The 20597-nt window shown below is 29.6% G+C and overlaps 1 protein-coding gene across 1 annotated transcript in view; it reads right to left on the bottom strand.

Moving 5' to 3' along the window:
* Positions 1-942: 942 nt before the first annotated feature.
* LOC129985285 (uncharacterized) overlaps positions 943-20597 on the bottom strand; it is an 82664-nt gene continuing 63009 nt past the window's right edge. Inside the window, exons 4-5 of the mRNA XM_056095261.1 lie at positions 15593-15779; positions 943-2818 (exon numbers count right to left, since the gene is read on the bottom strand). Of these exons, the coding sequence (XP_055951236.1) occupies positions 2040-2818; positions 15593-15779 (966 nt within the window). The 3' untranslated portion in view covers positions 943-2039. The remainder of the gene's footprint in view (positions 2819-15592; positions 15780-20597) is intronic.

The following is a 20597-nucleotide window of genomic DNA, read 5'->3' as shown; positions in this document are numbered from 1 at the left end:
AGAAATCACTTTTAAAGCATTCTTTTCTTAGCCAAAGTCTTTCTGTTATTAATGTATTAAGAAAGTAATATGGGTTTAGTTAGTATCTGAGGAAGACTAAAGATGGCAGCACAAGCTCTGACCTTTTTCTATTCTAGATTTAAATGTCCGTGAAGGGGGAAAAATTAAAAGTCAAGGGGAAAAAAATTAATGTTTTATGCTCGGAAAGTATTAGATAATTCAGAAATAGATATAGATATTTTATTAGTGATTTTTGACTATGCTTTTGCTATTAGTTTATATATGGTAATAACGTTGGCAATTGATTCATTAAAGACTATATATTTCATAATTTTTTTTTTATTTTCTTTATTTTTTCTTATGGATAATTCATGTTTGAATATAAATTTTAATTCAATATCTATCTATCTACATCTTAAATTATAGATGTCCAAAATGAATATGAACGAAAAAATTAAAATTACTGCAGAATTGAATTTATAAATAAATTTCGATTCTATTTGATGTTTTTATTTCTTCAAAAATTTCTGATTGGTTACTGATCTTAAATATGTCTCCAATAATTTAATTTAGATCTAATAAAAAGATTGTAATATTGTTAAAGGCTTATAAAAAAACTTATTAAAATTTTTCAAGGAAATCAATGTTTACATGATACACCAGGAATTCCACCATGTTCACATAAACCATGAGCTCCGATGAATTTTATTCAAAATAATTTTCGTATTGTTTATCTGCTGTTTGTTGTATTACGTCATAGCGGAGAACAGGTTGACATTAGATGACAAATATATTTATTTGTGTCATACGATTGTTATGAAAATTGTCTAAACTGTCGATTTATTTCGTTTTCCATCCATTTGTAAGCCACAAATGGATGTAGTGTTAAATGATGACAATTAGCTATTTAGGCAATAAATCACACAAGATATTAACGTCGGTTTCTTTATTATGTAAACAAAAAAGAAAGGTAACATTTTAAAAGATATTTCAAAAATTGTGAACTTGCTTCCATCGGGCAACAAAGAAGAAAAAACATTTAATATTTTTTAACATCTTATTTTCACTCAATCTCAAAGATCTTAGGATTATTTAAACAAATGCAAAGATAATAAATACTTTAATCCAACATCTTCATCGAGTGAGAGAATAATTAAGAATAAGTCCAAATAAAGAATAATTCTTAAAAAGAAATAAAGATAAAAAAAATCTTAACATAGAATATTTTATTCTTTCTTCAATCTTTTTAAATGTCCAAACTATGTAACGACTTGGAAGGAAAATAAAGAGCAATAAATGCACTTGACACCAATCTGAGAAACAAAGAGCTCCGTGGAGGCAAAATATTATTGCATTCATTACAAAACTTAATATGACGATAGAGCACTATAATTCTTTTCAGTGCCACTGTGTCCAATAAGAAAACATGGCAAACATCACGAAAATCAATGGCAATTTGGCTCCCTAACTGAGATGGGGACTGAACATATATGGTCAGGTTAAATCTTAGAGAGTTCATGATAGTATTCTTGTGCAAAGTTCTAACTGTAATCTGAACATTCTTTATTCTTTTTTTGCGAAAGAAAGTTTTCTACGAACAATTTAAAATCTGTTTCAGCCAGAGATTTGTTTTCTAGTATAAATCACATAATTATTTGATCGTTTTATATTCTCATACCCTGTAAAATGAAATTTAAGGCAAGACTATTCAGTTCAAGATTTTATTGTACACAGCCTTTAATATCTTCTAATTCACCTAATGTAAGTACCTCTGCACAAAATAGCATTAACTCCTTATTCATTAGCAGAGTCATGGTCAGATGAATAATTTTCTTTATTCAAAGTGAACCAATAATCTGAAGACTACATTCACAAATAAAGACCACTTCTTCTCATTTTGCTGTTTTATAATGGTAGTATCAAATCCATATTCAACTTCAAACAGCTCCAAGATCTTTTCGTATTCAGCATCAAGATGTGTATGAACATCTCTGATGGACAATTTTTCATTGTTATAGTGTTCGAAAAATGGAATAAAATCACAAGTATTCTGAGTAAATTACTCTTTGCTCAGAAATCACATTATCGGAGCTCGCATCTGTTTCTGAATCCTTATCACACCTGAAGAGCTTCTTTTCCACTCTACTAATGTCGCTGGCAGCCACTCGCCCTCTTTGATCCACCCTCTGACGAATAATCACGCTCTGAACACTATCAGCATCTGATGACTCTGAAGAAGTAGACCTGTCCTCAAAAGACTCCTCCATTGGCTCATTACTTTCTGATGTCACCACGTCATCTCTAGCAACCGAGGATGGATTCTCATAGGCTAGAATGATATTGATCATGTTCTTGCTGATTGTTTCTGACGGTTCCTGCTCTGTCACCAAACTGCAGTTGCAGACACTTCCATCCGTATCCAGACTTTCTGCGAAAGGTGTTGGCGTGTCGCAGCGTCTACCCTCTTGCTGTGTTCTGGAAGGTTCAAAGAGAGCGAGAACGGAGGGTCTACGAAATACAAAATCGTTGACGGCATTCGTGGTGACGGAGTTGAAAGACTGACCAGCTGAAGAGCAGGACGAGAAAGGACTTGAGAAAGATGTGGTGGAAGAGGGAAGGCTGAGTAAGGTCGTGTACCCCGCGCTTCCGTAACCTTTTCGAAGAGAATCCACGTCCAAAGGCTGCAGGGACTGCAGGCTGGGCAGGTTGGCAGGGCTCCATCTTAATCGCTGGGGGAAAGGAGGAATATGATAGGGAGCAAAAGGAGGGAATCCAGCTTTAGTGTTTTCGCCAATTTGCATTCGGAATCCACCATGATCTGTAAAAACACAAGTCTATAATTAGAAGATTAGCACTGATTGAAAAAAGGCTGGATTAATGATTCTTATAGTCAAGGACGCGTTCCAACTTCGAATTAGTTAATGGGGATTCTAATACAAAATAGGAAGAGGAGATATATGGCAAAATTAGCATTCAGAAAAAATTAAAAACTGAAATCAAAGTAAAAAAGACACATTCTGTCGTAACAAAAATAATATCATTACAAAATTAAATATATGCAATTAACACAAAAGGCAATTTTATATTAATTCAAACTATAAAATTCAATACAACATGAAAAACTAATGAAAATGGCTTCAAATTTGACTAAATTTGATAAGAATTTTTTTTTCTAAATTTTATATACTGAAAATTATAGCTTTAGAAAGTCTGAATTTTTTCCCCAACTAAAGCTTAAAATCTAGTTCCAGTTTCAATAATGGATAAAAAATTCCATCTTAAAAAAAATTGGAATGAAAATGTTACCTTATTATACTTTTGTCATGTCGTAGCTCAGTGATAAGTAAATTTCAAGTGGGATTTTTATTTTTGCATTTAAAACATTTCAAAAGAGTCTAAATTATCAACTTATTTTTTAAAAAAAATTTTACAGTTAATGTTTTTATCGGAAAAATTAGTTACATTGCAATTCTCTGAAAATATTTTGACATCTTTTAAATGTCTTGGTACAAAGTCATATTATGAGTACTACATGTAGTAAAAACAGTTGGAGTGATCTCCTGAAAAATTTGTTGCCTATACTTTAATTAACCCAAATTATCGCACCCCCGAATACCGCATTTGGTAAGTATCTGTGCAAGTTTGAGGTTCGAACTCGCAACGTTAGGGCTCATAGCCGAATAAAAAAGCCATTAGACAAAAGTGTACACTCCCTTCCGGACGTTGTTATCTGGCTTATGAATTTACCACCACAAAACTCCCCCACCAGGGAGTCGGTGGAGTTTATCGTGCCAGTTATGGCGAGCGATGAACGTGATTATCGCGCCAAGCGTTATAAATTTCATTCGTCTTGCTCAAAGCGTTTTTGAGTTATTTTTGCCACAGGCAGATTGAAAAATTATAAAAAAAATTGTTTTTCGAATTCAGGGAAATTTAACGAGTGGATATTCGTCAAAATCCCGAAATTTAGAATTTTTTGTTGATGACAATACTTTTTCTACATTCCGTATACCAGAAAATAAAAACTAGCTGGTCTATAGAAAATGAAAAAGAGAAGCGATTCATTAAAAGTTTATGGTTAAAATAAATTAGAGGAAAAATATTAAACGATATTTGAACTTCTAATTTGAAACATTGTACCATGAAAATGTTTTAGTCTTTAATTTTCTATCTTTACTTTGTTAATAAGAGGCTTTTATTCACATTGCAGCTGAAAAGTGTACAAAAAAATTTATTTAATTTAATTGAACGCATATGAATATGAATTTAGTCAGGGAAGTAATGAAAAGTATCATTTTGTATACAATTTACTTTATATTTCCAAATAAATTAATAAGTAAAAATAATAATAATAAAATATACAAAACTGCAGAAAAATTAAAATGAAATCTGCGATCGTAAATTTCAAGTTATCATGTGAGAACATTATTATTTTTTAAGTCATTATTTGTCTTAATTAATTTAAGTCATTAACTAGTTTAAACCGGTCTGAAACAATCACGAGCTGGCAAACAAAGTTTTGGATCTCGACCGATTTTAAGATGAAATAACAGCTGTGATGTCATAGTTCTACGTCAACCTTTTAAAAATGCATCTGCTGTCAAAGAAGCATCGTAATTATAAAGCAATACTGATAAGAGCAGGTCAACCTTTTAAAAACCCATCTGCTTTCAAAGAAGCTTACATAATAATAATGCATTACTGGTAAAAGCAGGTAAAAAAAATATATGCTATTAAAAAATGAAGATGAAAATTGCCATTAATGCTTTATTCATTGCCTACACGATTTTGAGCTTCAAAACTCCCTAACCAGAACAACATCATGTTCTCACATGATAAAATGTATAAAAATTGTAGAAAAAATTGCATGGAGTGAAAATCAATAAAACCACTAAAAGGCTTAGAATATTAAAGTGGTATGTAAATGGATTTTAGTGTAGCAATATATTCCAAAGCTATTGAGGAAAACCATTGCCATTTCGATTGATTCTTAGTTAGAAATATGACTAAAATATTAAACTTTTCTCTTTTTTTTCAAATGATGCTTACAACACAATCAATGACTACTTGTTTGATTAAACAGCTGCAGATCCAATAGAGCATTTTAAATAGCGTTTGTTGCGGATTGTGCATAGATGGCGCTTCCACCATGAGCGTTGAACTTTGTTGTTATCATTAATAAATATAAAAGAATCTCCGAGTTTTGGAAGTCATTCATCAGGCACCTCCAGTGAACACACCTACAATAGTATTCATACATATCGTAATTTACAGATAATGATAAGCCTGACATGATAACTGGGTACTAGTTATAATATACGAAAAATTTCAGATTGCATTTAGAGTTTTTACTAGCATTTTAAAAATTATATTATATTATATTATATTTACGACATTGAATTCACTATGAGTTGATAGTCGCTGGAATAGACATAGACTTTAGCATTATCTCAAACGTCAGTATCTTGCCGTTGCTCACTATTTTCAATAAAACTTATCTTCAACGGAGGCATTTAGAAATTATTTTAATTTGGAAAAAATTAATATTTTTCTATAATTAAATTTTTTAATTTTTTTCTAAAATTAATATTTTTCTATAATATTTATATATAATATTTCCATTATTCTGGTATTATATAGTTTTCTTTGGAAAAACTCATAAAAAAAAGTTTTTAATTATTTGAAGTTTTATATTAATTAATAAAATGTATAATAACGTAATTTAAATTCTATGTTCTAAGAAAATAAAAATTAAAAAAAAACGAAAGCTAAGTAATTCAGAAAAAAATTAATACTCGCCGTGTACTTCGCATGTTAAATAATTCTCAATTAAAATTCAAGACCTGGTCTGAAGTATCATTAACATTAGGCCTCTAAAATTCATGGCATGAATGCAAAGTTTTTGATAAAAAAATTCAAAATTTGTAATCTGCTGAGAAACGATTTAATATGCTTGGAAAACGAGAAACGTGACAAATATAACGTTCCAACCTGCAATTTAACAAGTAGAAAGACAGCAATCTAATACCACCATGCTACAAAATGGTGATTACATTTTAACACTTAAAAAATAATGTCTCAAGATCGGTGAGAAAATTCAAAGTGGTATCATTTTCATTGATTAAGATAATAGTTATAAAAAATTAAAAAATAAAACTGTAATCTTTATTTAAATTCATTATCTTGACACGTTATAGTTAGTATAATATTGGAATAATTTATGTATCTTTCATTCTTTTGATCTGAAATGCTATAGATTAATTTGTCCACATAGAAAATTGTAATTCGCAGAAGGTTAAATAAAAAATGCTCATTTTAATTTTAGATTCCAAATTTTCCAAAGTTAAAGCAAGTATCTAGACTGCTACTCCATCATCAGACATTAAGTTAAAAATTTAAATGGGTTGCGTATCTCTTGTAAATTTTTTAAATCTTAAACTAAGGAATAACAAACAATGAATACTGACTTTTAGTCAAAGGTTTAAATTACCTATTATTATCTCAAGTAATTTCAGATGGTTCAAAACTGGTTGTTTATAAAATTTAAATGAAATTTATACATATATATTTTTATTTTTGAACTAAGGCAGAAAATAAGTGTGGGTAATTGTGTCCTACATCAGATATTTTTATTTTAAAACTTTGTTTAATGCTCTTGGAGCAATGTAATCTTTGGTTTTGAGTGAAAAGTATTTTCATATTGATAAAAAAATACATTTTATTTATTCTTAGTTTTCATTGTTAAGTCTTCCAGAAAGTCACTTTACATATCAATAATGAAATAAGATTAAAAAATCTCTTTTTAAAAGTCCTACACAGATGTATTTCAGGGCTCTGAAACTAATAGTTCAGTAACATGAAGGGAAATACTAGACTTCGACTGAATGTGGGCTAAACTAGAACAGTTACCTAGCGGAAGCGACGTATACTATATCAACTGTGAACAATCAATTTATAGTATAAACAATTCGAATTTTTTAAAAAAATATCCTGAATGCAAAGCATACAAAATGAAAGAATTGTAGTCGTCAAAAAATTCAAACTCCAGATTTATAACAAATCTCCATGTTTCAGAACTTTCTGTGGCCAAAAAATATAGTTAAAGTCCGTTTGTCTTATGAATACCTTGTTTGTTGCCTGTGAAACCAATTATTAAAAAACGTTTTGAACTAAACAGATTAAATTTCGTATACGGTCCCTAAATCAAATTTGTTAATTTTTGACAAAGTTCGGAGGAAATTTAATTTGAAGAAGATGCCGTCCGCTTGTCCGTATTTAAACACAAATAACTAAAATGAAGAGATCAAAATAAATAAAATCTGATGAATTGAATGAAATTTGGTTCAGATTTTTACCATCTAAATGAGTATTCTATTTTGGAAATATTTTCTTATTTTGATTCAAATGAAAATCCATTGAATACTTCACTTATCTATGTATACCATGTAATTTTAATATTGACTTATAATCGTTATGAATTTTTGTTTTTTGCTTACAGCTATCAAAATTCGATAAATCGGTACACGTATGGCATACGGGAAAACAGTCAAGTGGTTAAAAAAAGGATATGGAAGAAAGTTTGGAGAAGACCATTCCCATTGATTTGTTTTTAGAATTAAGTTATATCCGAGGGTCAAAGAAGCCTGTATTTATGATTTTTAAAAGTTAAACATAGATTCATGAATATCAGTCTCACCAAATACCAAATAATCAAAATCAGCATCGGGTAAAACTTTATATAAAAATTAGGTAAAGTATATAAATTTTCAATAACGTATATGAGTCCTTCTTTCTCTTACCCATCTCCAAACCATGCATTTTTTTTGTTGATTTTAATTTAATTTGCATACAAACAATTATTAAATAGTAGGTACTAATACAAAATGGAATAACAAGAGGTTTAATTTTGGGATATCTTCAAAAGAATTAATTTCAGTATATCGCATACAAATAAATATCAGTTTAATTTAAAAGTAAATTTTAAACAAAGTGGGAAAAATTATAAAAACATTTTAAATAATTTAAATATTCTAAAAATAAATAACTAAGACAATTGTCTTGCAAGACAGTCAGCTAACTAAAAAACCACATTTATCTGTTGCAAATTATAAAACATAAAAATACCACAAGAATACTTTTCTGGAATTTTAACTATAGTTTCATTTCAATAAATTCAAACATATATATTATATAAATCAGATGAAAGCATAAAATTAAATTATTCTAATAATATTGCAATAATAGTAATAATAATAATATATTCCAGGCTTCGGAGCGTGACAAAGTTCTTAGGCTTTTAAATTGTTGCTTACGTTGCTATTTGATGTCTGCCCTTAACAAACAAACACGAAACAGAGTTTTACGAAATGTTTGACCAGAATTAAACCAACAACTAAATCCAATGCCTATGGAAAACTGACGATCTTTTAAACAATTGAATAATAGGTTTCTATTAGTGAAGATTATGAACACACAAATTCTACCTGCCCCTTCATTTCTCATACTAAATAATAGCTCCGTTAATTGGCGCTATTGTTCACTGCGGTGGAAAGAAAAGATCCGTGGCAGGACCGCAACTAACACGTCCTTCACATCCCACTAATGACGTGAAAGGAAACGAAACATCCACCCAGATAACCTAATTCTTATCCATTATTTCTAAGAAAGGATGTTAGTGGCTAGACCTTAATCCTGAATCGGTAACTGTCAATGATTGCTTGGATCAAACAGCAATATTTGGGATGCATGTGTGAAACGGTATCCACGATTCGAATTCAGAGTGCACGTCAACAAGATTGAGTATTTTCTTTGCTATCTTATAATCACTTTTTTTTTCAAGAATGACCTGGTTAATTAATTAGGATATGTGACTTGTAGGCAGATGGGGATTCTGTAGGTGGAAAAGAAAATTGGTTCAAAATAAAATAAGTATGGTAGGGATATTAAACATAACAATTGGAATTAATCCATTGCTGTTGATTAGAGAGGCAAACATGATACAAATCAGAGGATTGGAAAACAATAAGGCTATAAACACTATAACAGGAACCAATATGTTATTATCAATTAGATAAAAAATTTGACTACTGGACATTTATCTTTATTTATTTCATCCTCCTCTGAAAAGATGTTTCTTAATGAATTTTTATGCTTATAATGATGAAATTATACTGATGTTTATAATGCTCAGAGCTAAATATCTTACCTCTAAATGGGATGATAGCCTTATTTTTCAACCACAGATGAATTAATGTCAATGGATAAGTTCAATTGATATCAAAAAAATAATTTTGGTTTTACCTCAAGCAAATTTATTGAAAAATTATACTAATTGAATAGTATGAATTTTTTATGTATTCAGTCACATAAAAAATTCAATTTTTAATGACAAAAATTAGGCTGCGCATTTAATTAATTTTAAATTAAAATTAATTTCAAAAAGCTATAAATGTAAGTATTTATGCCGTACTACTACATGATTTTAGATCAGTAAATAATTGTTTTGATTAAATTTTTTATCTGATACAAATTAAAAAGATTGCCAATATCGAAGATATACAATTGTATATATCTATTAATTTTATTAATATTCTTAATAAAGTTTAGCAAAAATTAAAAATAAATCCTCAGCAATAAAAAGTTGTTTTAATAAAGTGATAAAATGGAAAGTGGTTTTAATAAAAATTTTTTTAAAAAATAAGAAATAATGGTAGGGTACATAAATTACTTTTTAAGGAAAATACTTTTAGATATAAATATCCTGTGCGATAATTATAATGTTTTTAGAATGAATTCTTGTTGTGAAATTTTTGAATAAGTATCATTTAATTGTGTTCTTTCAGTTTTACAGGTTTATACGATTTTACTGTTAGTTAAAAAAATGCCATTAAGATATTTTTCACCAAAAAGTGCATTAAAAGAATTTTTATTGAAATTTTCATTTATAGATGAGAATATAGATTCATATATAGATAAGAAGTATAAAAAATAAAAATGTTACATTTTTATGTATTTAAACAAAGCATACTTCCTATAAAATCATTATTTCAAGCATCAAACTATATATATATATATATATATATATATATATATATATATATATATATATATATATATATATATATATATATATATATATATATATATATATATATATATATATATATATTAGCCGCCTTTGGCGACCAGCCGGTTCGCCAATCTTAATGTTCGTTTAAATTTTAATAATTAAATATTTTATGCAATTCCTACTTTAATAGCTTCTTCATCAAAATATTTTAAAACTTCAAATTTTGATATATAATTCACTCATAATATTATAAACGCCTTCAGTCATAACGTAATATGTATCTCTCTAATTTTCTGTTAGTTCCCGTAAAATTTATACTTCAAATTAAAGTGGAAAGGATTAATCTGCAATTAATATAATAATATTTTTTACTGAAACAAAGTATTTTTTTGGAATATGATTACTGAAAACAGTCACTGAGCGTTTAAACTTTATGGGAACTAAAGAATATCTTTCCTAATTTATGTAATATTTCAAGAATTTGTCAACAAAATATTCTCAGATTCATCATGACCAGAACGATTAATTAACAATGTTTAATTTTAAGTGCATCAAACACTAAGGAAATAAAACGAATCGTTTAAAATAATCGGTTGAAAACAGGTTAAAAAAACTACTTAAAAATCGATGTACTTAAAACTATAAGCGTATACAAAAAATATATAACTAACATAAATACAATTTAATTACAAAAACATGCAACTAACCTAAAAATAATTTAAATCATCCGTTGATAATGGTTGTCATGTCAACAATCAGAACACAATGCGCATGCGTGAATTTTCAACGCCAGTTACGGAACGCAAATGCGTGAGTTTTTCTACGCCAGTTGAGGTAACGCTATGCAGATTAGACATTTTTAATTTCCTTTATTCTGTTTTATTTTAATTCAAAAGTACTTAAGAATGAATCCGAAAGATCGATTAATTAACAATGTTTAATTTTAAATGCATCAAACATTAAGAAAATAAATAGAATCGTTTCAAATAATCAGCCGAAAAATCTTAAGCCTAGCCTCATGACTGTTGGGGAAAAAAACTGGGAAAAAACCGCCAAATGAGTTAGTTGGAAACTAACTCATTTGGCGGTGGCTAAAATGAAAAGATCTTTTTGGCGGGAAAGTTAGTTTTTAATTAATAATTAAAATTCTAATTAAAAATTCAAAAAAAGGACTATCCTATCTTTTAAGTTAGATCAAACTGCACAAGGTGTGCAAATTTGATTAAAATCGGTTAAGTAGTTTAGGAGTTCATCGCGGACAAACAACGTGACACGTAATTTATATATATATATATATATATATTAAGATATATATATATATATATATATATATATATATATATATATATATATATATATATATATATATATATATATATATATATATATATATATATATATATATATATATATATATATATATATATATATATATATATATATATATATGCGTTAAAATACTTTATAGCTTTTATGACTGTGAAGTTTTTACTAAAGAAAAGTATTTAAATAAATTTAATATCTGGAATATTTAATCAAATTAAAAATATGTAAAATCTAAGCATGTTTTCTATAGTTCATGTAAGAAAAAATAACATTAGTTTAGATATGATTCATGCAACTGTAGTGAAAAGATCTGGTTCTAGAGTTTTGAAATTACATTTGGAAATCGAAATAACGAAATGACGGCGGGATTTTTTTTTTTTTTTTTTTTTTAAATATTGTGGTAGATTGAAGAAAAAAAAATGCTCCACTTTTCCTTTGTTTCATTTTAGTGGCATGTTTCTCCTATAATTAAAATCTAATTGAAACACTATAATAATGTTTTCTAGAAGATAATCGTGTCAAAAATGCTTTGATTTTGCTGATTTGCTCATTTTTTCACTGGCCTAATTTCAAAGAAAGAATTGATCGAAAATGAAACAATCATTAAAAGATAATTGATTTGAGCTTTTGATGAGCATTTTAGAATCATTCATTCTGTTGTTGTTGTTACTTATGGTGCATGTACAAGCAAGCTAACGAAGACAGCGATTTAAGCCGAGTTTGTACAGTACCTTCTGAGTGTAAAAGCCTCTGAGCACCCGAGGAAGAGGTCTGATTTCTAGCTCATATGATGATACTCACACACTCGCTCTCACAATCCCTTTTTACAGTGGGTATTAAAGACGACGGCGTTAGTATGACATATATTTATTCTTCACAATAAGTAGACGTACAAGCATATAAGTAGTTTTAGAATAACAACAAAACAAGGTGATGCCACTCAAGCTAAAAGTAATTATACAGAATTGTTTGCTTGCTTGCTTGCCGAAACAGTGGGGTTCTTTCACACACCTCACTGATAGAACACAGCAGAAGAACAACCACGCCCGAACCAGGACTCAAACTCGGGACGCCCAAATCACGGGGAAGGCTCGCAATCCCTAGGCCAGGACACCGGCTCATTTGTTCTTTTTATAAAAAACAATAACTGATGGCATTTTTTTTTTTCATTATTTCACATATATTTTACAAAACAGTCATATATTAAAATATTTCAAACGAAAGCTAATGATCAAATGGCATTTAAAATATAATTATATTTAACTCCTTATCATTTAGTAATTATTTAGAATTCATTTTTACAAACTAAGCAGTCAAAAAATATTAAAGTTTAACAGCCATGTCCTTAAGTTTATGGATAATAAAGAATCTGGAACAGTTCTTCAACGAACTGTTTAAAAGCATAACATTAAAAATCATACACATGTGTTATCTTGCTGTCATAACTTTCACTGTATTGTTAAAAAGCATTTAGGAACAGTTTTGCGAAACAATGACAATGATTCGAACTTCCGCTACGAGAAAATGTTTCCACAATCGCATTCCGAGCCGCACCTACAATTTGATAGAAAATGGAAAAATAACCTAGCAATGAAGCAGACGGAAGTTCTGTTACGGCATTGAAAATAAGGAAGTTGTAGATGAATAATGAAAAAAAATGAGTACAATGTCGCCATTTTCTTTATTTATACTGATAAACAGCTAAACGAATTTGGTGACAAAGCTTGAAATTTAAACAAAAGACACTTGAATTTCGAAAAGACGTATTTTTTATGAGACGTATATGTTTGAATGAAAGTGTTTGTTATATTGCCACAAGAAAAAAAAAATATACTAAGTACTTCCAAATTACATTTCAATTTCTTCTAATTTTTCAATTCTTTCCGGTTTAGAATAAAGTTAACTTGTTGTTTACATTAAAAAGTACTTTTGCTAGTTCTAAACGAGTTTTGTATTTTCTAAGAGAAAAAAAGTTAAAACAAATTACCTGCATCGAGTTTAAATTATAAATGAATCAGCAGTTTGTAAAAACAGAACATCAGCAAATCGAAAATTGTGTTAAAGAACTACACGAAACATGGGTTAAGATCTAGAATTCTATTATTAGTTATAAAAAAGAAATGAAGATCACTAAGCATTCAATAAAATGAAACATTATTTACAAATAATTTATTTAAAAAGTAAGAAAAATAAGAAGTTTATTATTTATCACTTTATTTATTATTTTGTAGTTCATAGATTCGGTTTTCTTAATTCAGTTTTTTTCTGTCGATTAATTGAAGAAAAAGTATCTTTATTCATCTCAAATTCCAGCACTAATGAATGATTCTTTTTTCGCAGAAAGTTGATAGCAGTGAATGAAAGCAGAGCGTTTTCGCAGTCGGATGCGATTTCTTTTTCTTTTCTATCATATTTTTGTTATTCTTTTCCGCAGTTGGATTTTTTAAATCGCATTATTTAATTTTATTTCGAAACCTTTTTTTATTTGTATAAAAACACACAAATCTCTTCTTCATTTTTCCTTGCACTCCAATTTTGGTGAAAGCAAAGTCGAATGGCGTATGTTGAAAACTGTGATAAGCTTCCGCATCTGAAGAAAAGACATTATGAGTATTAAGATCTCGGCTTCGGAACCGGAGGGTTTCAGGTTCGTGACCCGATCCCACGTTGTGTTAGGGAGTCTGTTGTACGTTAAATTCGTCATGATTAAACGTCCTCCCGCTGGCGTGGTGTGGTGTGGAGAAGGAGGTGCCAGTTCAGGTGTCGTCCTCGTCATCTGACCGCGGTTCAAAATTATGAGACCCGTCCCAAAATAGCCGTAGTGTTGCCTTCCAACGGGACGTTAATATAATTAAACCAAACCAAATCAAAGCGGGTTAAAGAGAATACATATTATGAAATAAAAGCGAAAGTATGAACCTTATTATGGTGTTAATGATTAGTAAAAGCACGCGATTGAATACTTTGCTGGATGGGTTTGAAATCTTTTGTATCAGTTAGAAACATTATAATAAATTATATTGCAAACTGAATTAAAAATAGTATTAAAATTGACGAAAAAATGGTTGGAAATAGAATTGATGTCATCAGAAAGTTAACTTTTGAAATTTAAGATAATGGAAAGATCATTTTTGTAAAATAATCGTTTTGGAAAATATGAATAATTTTTTTTAGCATGCCATAGCGATTACCCACTTAATGCCAGTTAAACGTAATTTTGCGCTTGAATGCACTTTCTGTTTGAAGCTGCCTTTATTTTTTAAATGTCTTTTATATCATCATTCTTCTGATTGATGAAACCTTTTGGTAACACGGTGATCCCTCTCTAAAACATTTAAAATACGTGCTCTTTTAGCTATCTTCACAGACCTTCATAGAGTGGGAATCAACATAGTCCCGCTTTTATTATTCTTATATCTAGAACCGGAACCCACAATTTCGAGTTCTGAATTCGCTGCATCTATGAACGTAAAGATATTTTATTTTATATATTATTTCAATCCTTCGCAGCAATGAAATTAAAGCGAGGAAAGAATTTCTATTCAAATCTTGATTGAATGCTTGAAATCAATGGGGCTAGTATTTTCAACGATTTATTTTTTATTCAACGATGGCCACTTAAAAGTGCTATCGTGTTGTTGTTGTTGTTTCTTATGGCACTTGCCATGGACAAGCCCGCTGTTACGAAGATAGCGGATTTAAGCGGTTAAGGGAGCGTCTCTTGTTTTTTAAATAGCGCCAACTAGGGTCAAGAGTACGACTTTGCTACTCACGCATCATTCATTCGCTTGCACAACCCCTTTTAACAGGAGGGCACATTCACACATCCCACAGATAGAACAACAATCATACCCAAGCCGGGACTCAAACCCAGGACGCCCAGATCACGGGGAAGACGCGCTACCCCTATGCCAGGACGCCGGTAGTACTATCGTTGTGATGCTGACAGTTTTAAGAAATACATGGGAAGTTTTTTCAAGATAGAAAAATAAATATTTAAAAAAAATCATAAATATCTTGGGAATTTAATGATAAAAATTAAATATTGAAACCTAGAAGGAAAAAAATCAGTAATTTGAGGACTTGGATGATCTAATATGAAGTATATAATAATCTTCCTAACAAAATATTAACATTATAAATTACTAAGTCATTATAGAAGACATTTTTAATAGATGAAAGCAGCGAGATTGTTACCTGAAAGATGCCTGTAAATACGCCCCGACTGTCTGAGCATATTTCTGAGAGCACTTCTGTGAGGCATATCAGCCAGAAGCAGCACACACGGCACCATCAGACCCTGAACAAGCCGTAGCCATACCACACTGTTATCCAGCCATGCGGACCAGAAGGTAGGCACAGCCATTCCAAGTGTCGTCAAGACCTGCGAAATACAAACGAAATAAATTAAAATGTATACATAAATATATACATATTAATCAATTAAATTTATTACTAAACAGGAAGAAAACAAAAACAACCGGAAGTTGAAATCTGTTAATAGGGAGCAAATATAATGGCAATATTTATATAAAAAAATACAATCCTTGCAATTTTAAATCTTCTAAAGAGTATCTTTATCCCATGTATCTTTTTAATTGAATTTGTTTTTAAATTTAAGTATAAATCCTAAATTTAATTAATTAAAATTACGGATCCAAAATAACTTCTATAACTTTTATCTCTATTAGGTAGGTGTTTGTTTCGCTATAATATGGCGTCAAGGTCATGTGGAAACATGCAACATTTTAGCTGTTATCTGCTGAAGACTATAGTTCGATTAGAATCTGTGGTGTGAAAGTCGTTTTGAACCTTTTAGTAATATTTTTGCATCTTTTTCAATTAACCAAGAATTATATCACTTAATTAATCAAAAGTTTCCTTTTTCTATACGATAAAAGAAAGAGAATTTTGTATCACTGGATCGATGAATCTCAAGAATAGACAAATGATATTTAAACATTATTAATAATATGAATATATTTTTTTATAATTATGAATAAGTGTTACCAAAGTCAATTTAAATGAACTAAATAGCAAGAAAAAAAATCCACAAATACCGATACGATATTTTTCAATAGATAGCAAAACATAAAAAAAAGGTTCAACAGGTATATTGTAAAAAATTTGTTCTACAATCTAACACTTATGATTCATTCAGTGTCATTTTACTTTTTATGAATATTAGCCTAGGTGATTTGTGTGGTGGTTATGTGACTTCTTTTTTTAAAAATCAATATATCAAAAACATTTAAATTCAACCCATGATACAGGATGTTTAAATGAAAATTGTATCTTTTCTCTTAGAACAATTCCACTTTTTTACTAATCAGATATCAGCATTCTTGTTAAAATTTGACAATTAAAACTATTCTCTGCAAACAAAAAATTGATGTTTTAGTATTTTATGAGCTAAATTATCAATTAATCAACCAGTTCGATACAGTTTTGATTCATTAAAAAGCATCACTTTATAGTGTATTTAAAATGTAACTGATTTCAAAATAAGATTAACTGATTTTTTAAAACTTGTTTTATTTAATGTTTCACTCCGTTTGAGAAAGCATAAAAAAAATTGGATGAATTTCATATTAATAAAATCATAAAAGTAAATTATGAGTAATAAAGCCTTTTTCACAAAATCAAAACATTATTATTGTTGTACGCTCATAATGTGTTACGATAATGAAGACTGTTACTGTATTTCATTAAACTAAAAGACTGATAAGTGATTAATTAGATTAGAATAAAAAGTTTTAGATCCTTCCATTCTTAATTCATTAATTGTGCCTTAATATGTTTAACCATTAAAGTTGAAAGTAATTAAACCCTAATTAAGAGAGACTCGATAATGACCTCAAAATTGTTGCAGGAGTAAGTATTGAATTTAATTACTCTCATTGTTTGAGAAATAAGAAAGAATATTTAGAAAGATGAATCATAATTATTTTATTAAGTTTATACTTGAATAATTGCACGAGTTATTTTAATGATAACTCTTAAATTAAATAATAAGCTAATTAAATTATCGTAAACAAATTGATTTCAAACTTATTAAGATGATTGTGAGAAGTATGAAAAGTTTATAAAATGCAATTCGAATAAAGGAAGCGAAATAAAGGTAAGAAATGAATATAAATTTCATAAAAGAATAAAATAAATATAAAAACATTCTTAAATAATCATACATATGAAAACTAATTAGCTTTTATTGATAAGCAGAATAAATGACTAATATTGTTGATGATGTCGTGTATGCGTTACCACGGAAAGGGGGTGCAGGAGCTTCCGAGGGTAAAGACCCCTGAGTACCCGAGGGCAGAAGTCTGACTTCTAGCTCACATGAAGATGAAACTCACACATTCGCTTGCACAACCCTTTTTTTCAGGGGGCCACATTCACACTCCTCACAGATAGAACACACATGAAGAACAACCATGCCGGAACTGGGATTAAAACCCGGGACGCCCAGATCACGGGGAAGATGCACTACCCCTATGCAAGGACGCCAGCACTAATATTGTTTTTTAAAAAAAGTGCATGTTTAGGAAAAAAGTGCTTTGTTAATGGAAGAAAAGGCATATCATTCATTTTAATTTAAATCTAAAAGCGGATTATTCTAATGGAAGAAAATGCGTATGATTCATTTTAATTTATTAATAACGTAAGCTGATTAACTAAATATGTTTTGCATTCCAATGCATTCGCACAATTCGTCACTTATAAAAAATTGCAATTTTTGATTTTTGTCCTTGTATTTTATAGAATTAGGAATTCCTTTACAACAGATTAACAAACTTATACAGGCTTATGTAAAAAGACCATATATTCTGAATATTCTGAAATAACCAAAAACCAAAGCTGCATTTATTATGTCAGAAAATCGTATTTTTTACCTTTGAAATTAAAAATAGCATGAATAAGCACATAATCATTAAAATTATTCAGTATTTCTAGCGTCATTCCTAAATTGTCCAAAAAATATCCTAAATTACCTTAAAAGCAGCACAATAAAAAAAAAAGTGAAACGAAAATAGAGACCCCCCCCAAAAGACCCTTCATTTTTGACAAAGAATCGCTATTCAGAACAAATATGAGACATCTCTTCAAAGGGAATCTTCTTCTTTCGAATTTCGGTAAAATAATTGACACACTTTTTCAATTCGATACAAACAGTGGAATATACGGAAAAAATCTGCACCTTTTTACTTTTTCGATACGTAGTATAGAGAAAGTATAGTAATCGTCAAAAAATTCGAACTCGAGATTTTGACGAATCTCCACGTTTTAGGCCTCTATAAGTACAAAAAACACATTTTCAGAAAATATCCTTCTCTCTGTGACAAAGATAACTCAAGAAGGCCTTCGATGTTAAGGCTAATCGAAGGCCCTTCCGGCTGTTCGATTAAAAGTTAACACGATAACTACAAAACTAAGAGAGCTACAGATAAAATTCGATACACAGAATTAAAATCTATAGTTTAGACACCTATCAAATTTTGAGGCAAATTCAACAAGACATTGACCATCAGTCTGGTTGTTCTTTTAGAAACTTGTAAACACGATAACTCAAAGAGAAATGACTTAAATATATCAAATTTGGCATGCGGTGCTGTAATTATAACTAAAATTCTGTCAAATATTTGTTTTAATCAGAAAAACATATCTAAAACAGAAATTCGATTTTCGGATTCTATCAGCCTTATGCTAGGGATTAATCGCCAAATAACACGCCAAGAATGACATGATAGATTCAGTAAAAATGCTAAATTCATATCAAAGGTGAATATTTGTAATTATCGTACTCTAATGCTATGAAAAACATTCTCTGGGATAATACATTGGTAAAAGGGAATTTTAGTGTGCACCTTGCTGCGCCAACAATGCCAAGTCGCCAATAAAGATGGCGGACAAAATAAACAAATACTTCCGTTGAACAGTTACGGTTACCATTTACCGCCATATAATTAGGACTTTTACTGATGAGTATTTTTTTTTAAAGACTGCCCGGTGCCTTCTACAGATGCCGAAGGCACCGGGCAGAATTTTTTTAACTTAAAAAATACATCCTACGGCTTCGCTAGCAGTGGGAGCAGGAACCTATTAGCTTCGATAGGACATTGATCATAAGGACTGTGTGGATAACAGAAACAGTACATAACCAAAAGAAAAGAAAGGACGGAGAAAGAAGCAATCGGAACATTCTCAATACAAAATTTCAAACAAGCATCCTTTCCTAACTTCATCAACTCGTATATATATATATATATATATATATATATATATATATATATATATATATATATATATATTATTCAACCCACCCTTCATCCATTCTACAGGTTCGAAATGCTCCCGACATATTAAATTATGAAGGGAACCAACCGTTAGAATTACGAGAACTGCGAGAATTCTATTCTATTGCAGTTGTCTTTTAAAGTGAGAATGCAGACGATTGTTTAAAGCGCATACTGACAATTAAAAATTTCAGAAGAATAAATATTTTCTGTTCGTATACACATTAAAAAAAAGAAAGAAGAAAATAACTTTTAATTATAAGCCTAACTTTCTTTATTTAATAAACTTTTAATCATAATAAAGAACAAAATTAAAATCTTTAATCGATATTTTTTTAATATTTTTAATTTAACATTTTTCACAATATAGTTTTAGTTTATGTACAACTCAACCATTGCAAAAAGTAGTAAACAAAACAACATTAGGGTTGATAGATGAACGTTCCGATGGGTTACAATATTGGCGATAAACTCGGGGGCACACTATTCTTCACTTTATCCAATACATTTATTAGTGTGTATGCAAGGAATATTTGGGGAGGTCATTCCCGCTGGTTTTAATACGTAGAAAATAATCGAAATATGGAAACGATTTGAAGCTCCTTTTCATTTTTGGAACAATTTTCATTTGGAGAGACAAAGAGTCGAATTTTGGGATTACGCCATCTAATCGGGGATGCCTAATCATTTAAATGATGTCATTAAATAACGACAAAATGACAACGCAACATGGGTTCATTCACTTCCATAATGTTTGTACGACGTTTATTTATCAGAAAATTCCAGGCACAAAAAACATCGGCTTTTCGAGCATTGCTGTGACACTTGTTGATTCGTTGATGGACTCTTAATTCTAATGCAATTCTTTGCACGCATTTTAACAGCAGAAGAAAACTCCTCTCCAA

Source organism: Argiope bruennichi, chromosome 9 (genome assembly GCF_947563725.1).
Source record: "Argiope bruennichi chromosome 9, qqArgBrue1.1, whole genome shotgun sequence".
In the NCBI taxonomy this organism is placed as follows: Eukaryota; Metazoa; Arthropoda; class Arachnida; order Araneae; family Araneidae; genus Argiope; species Argiope bruennichi.
The sequence above is the reverse complement of the archived record's forward strand: the minus strand, read 5'-3'. Positions and strand labels throughout refer to the sequence as shown.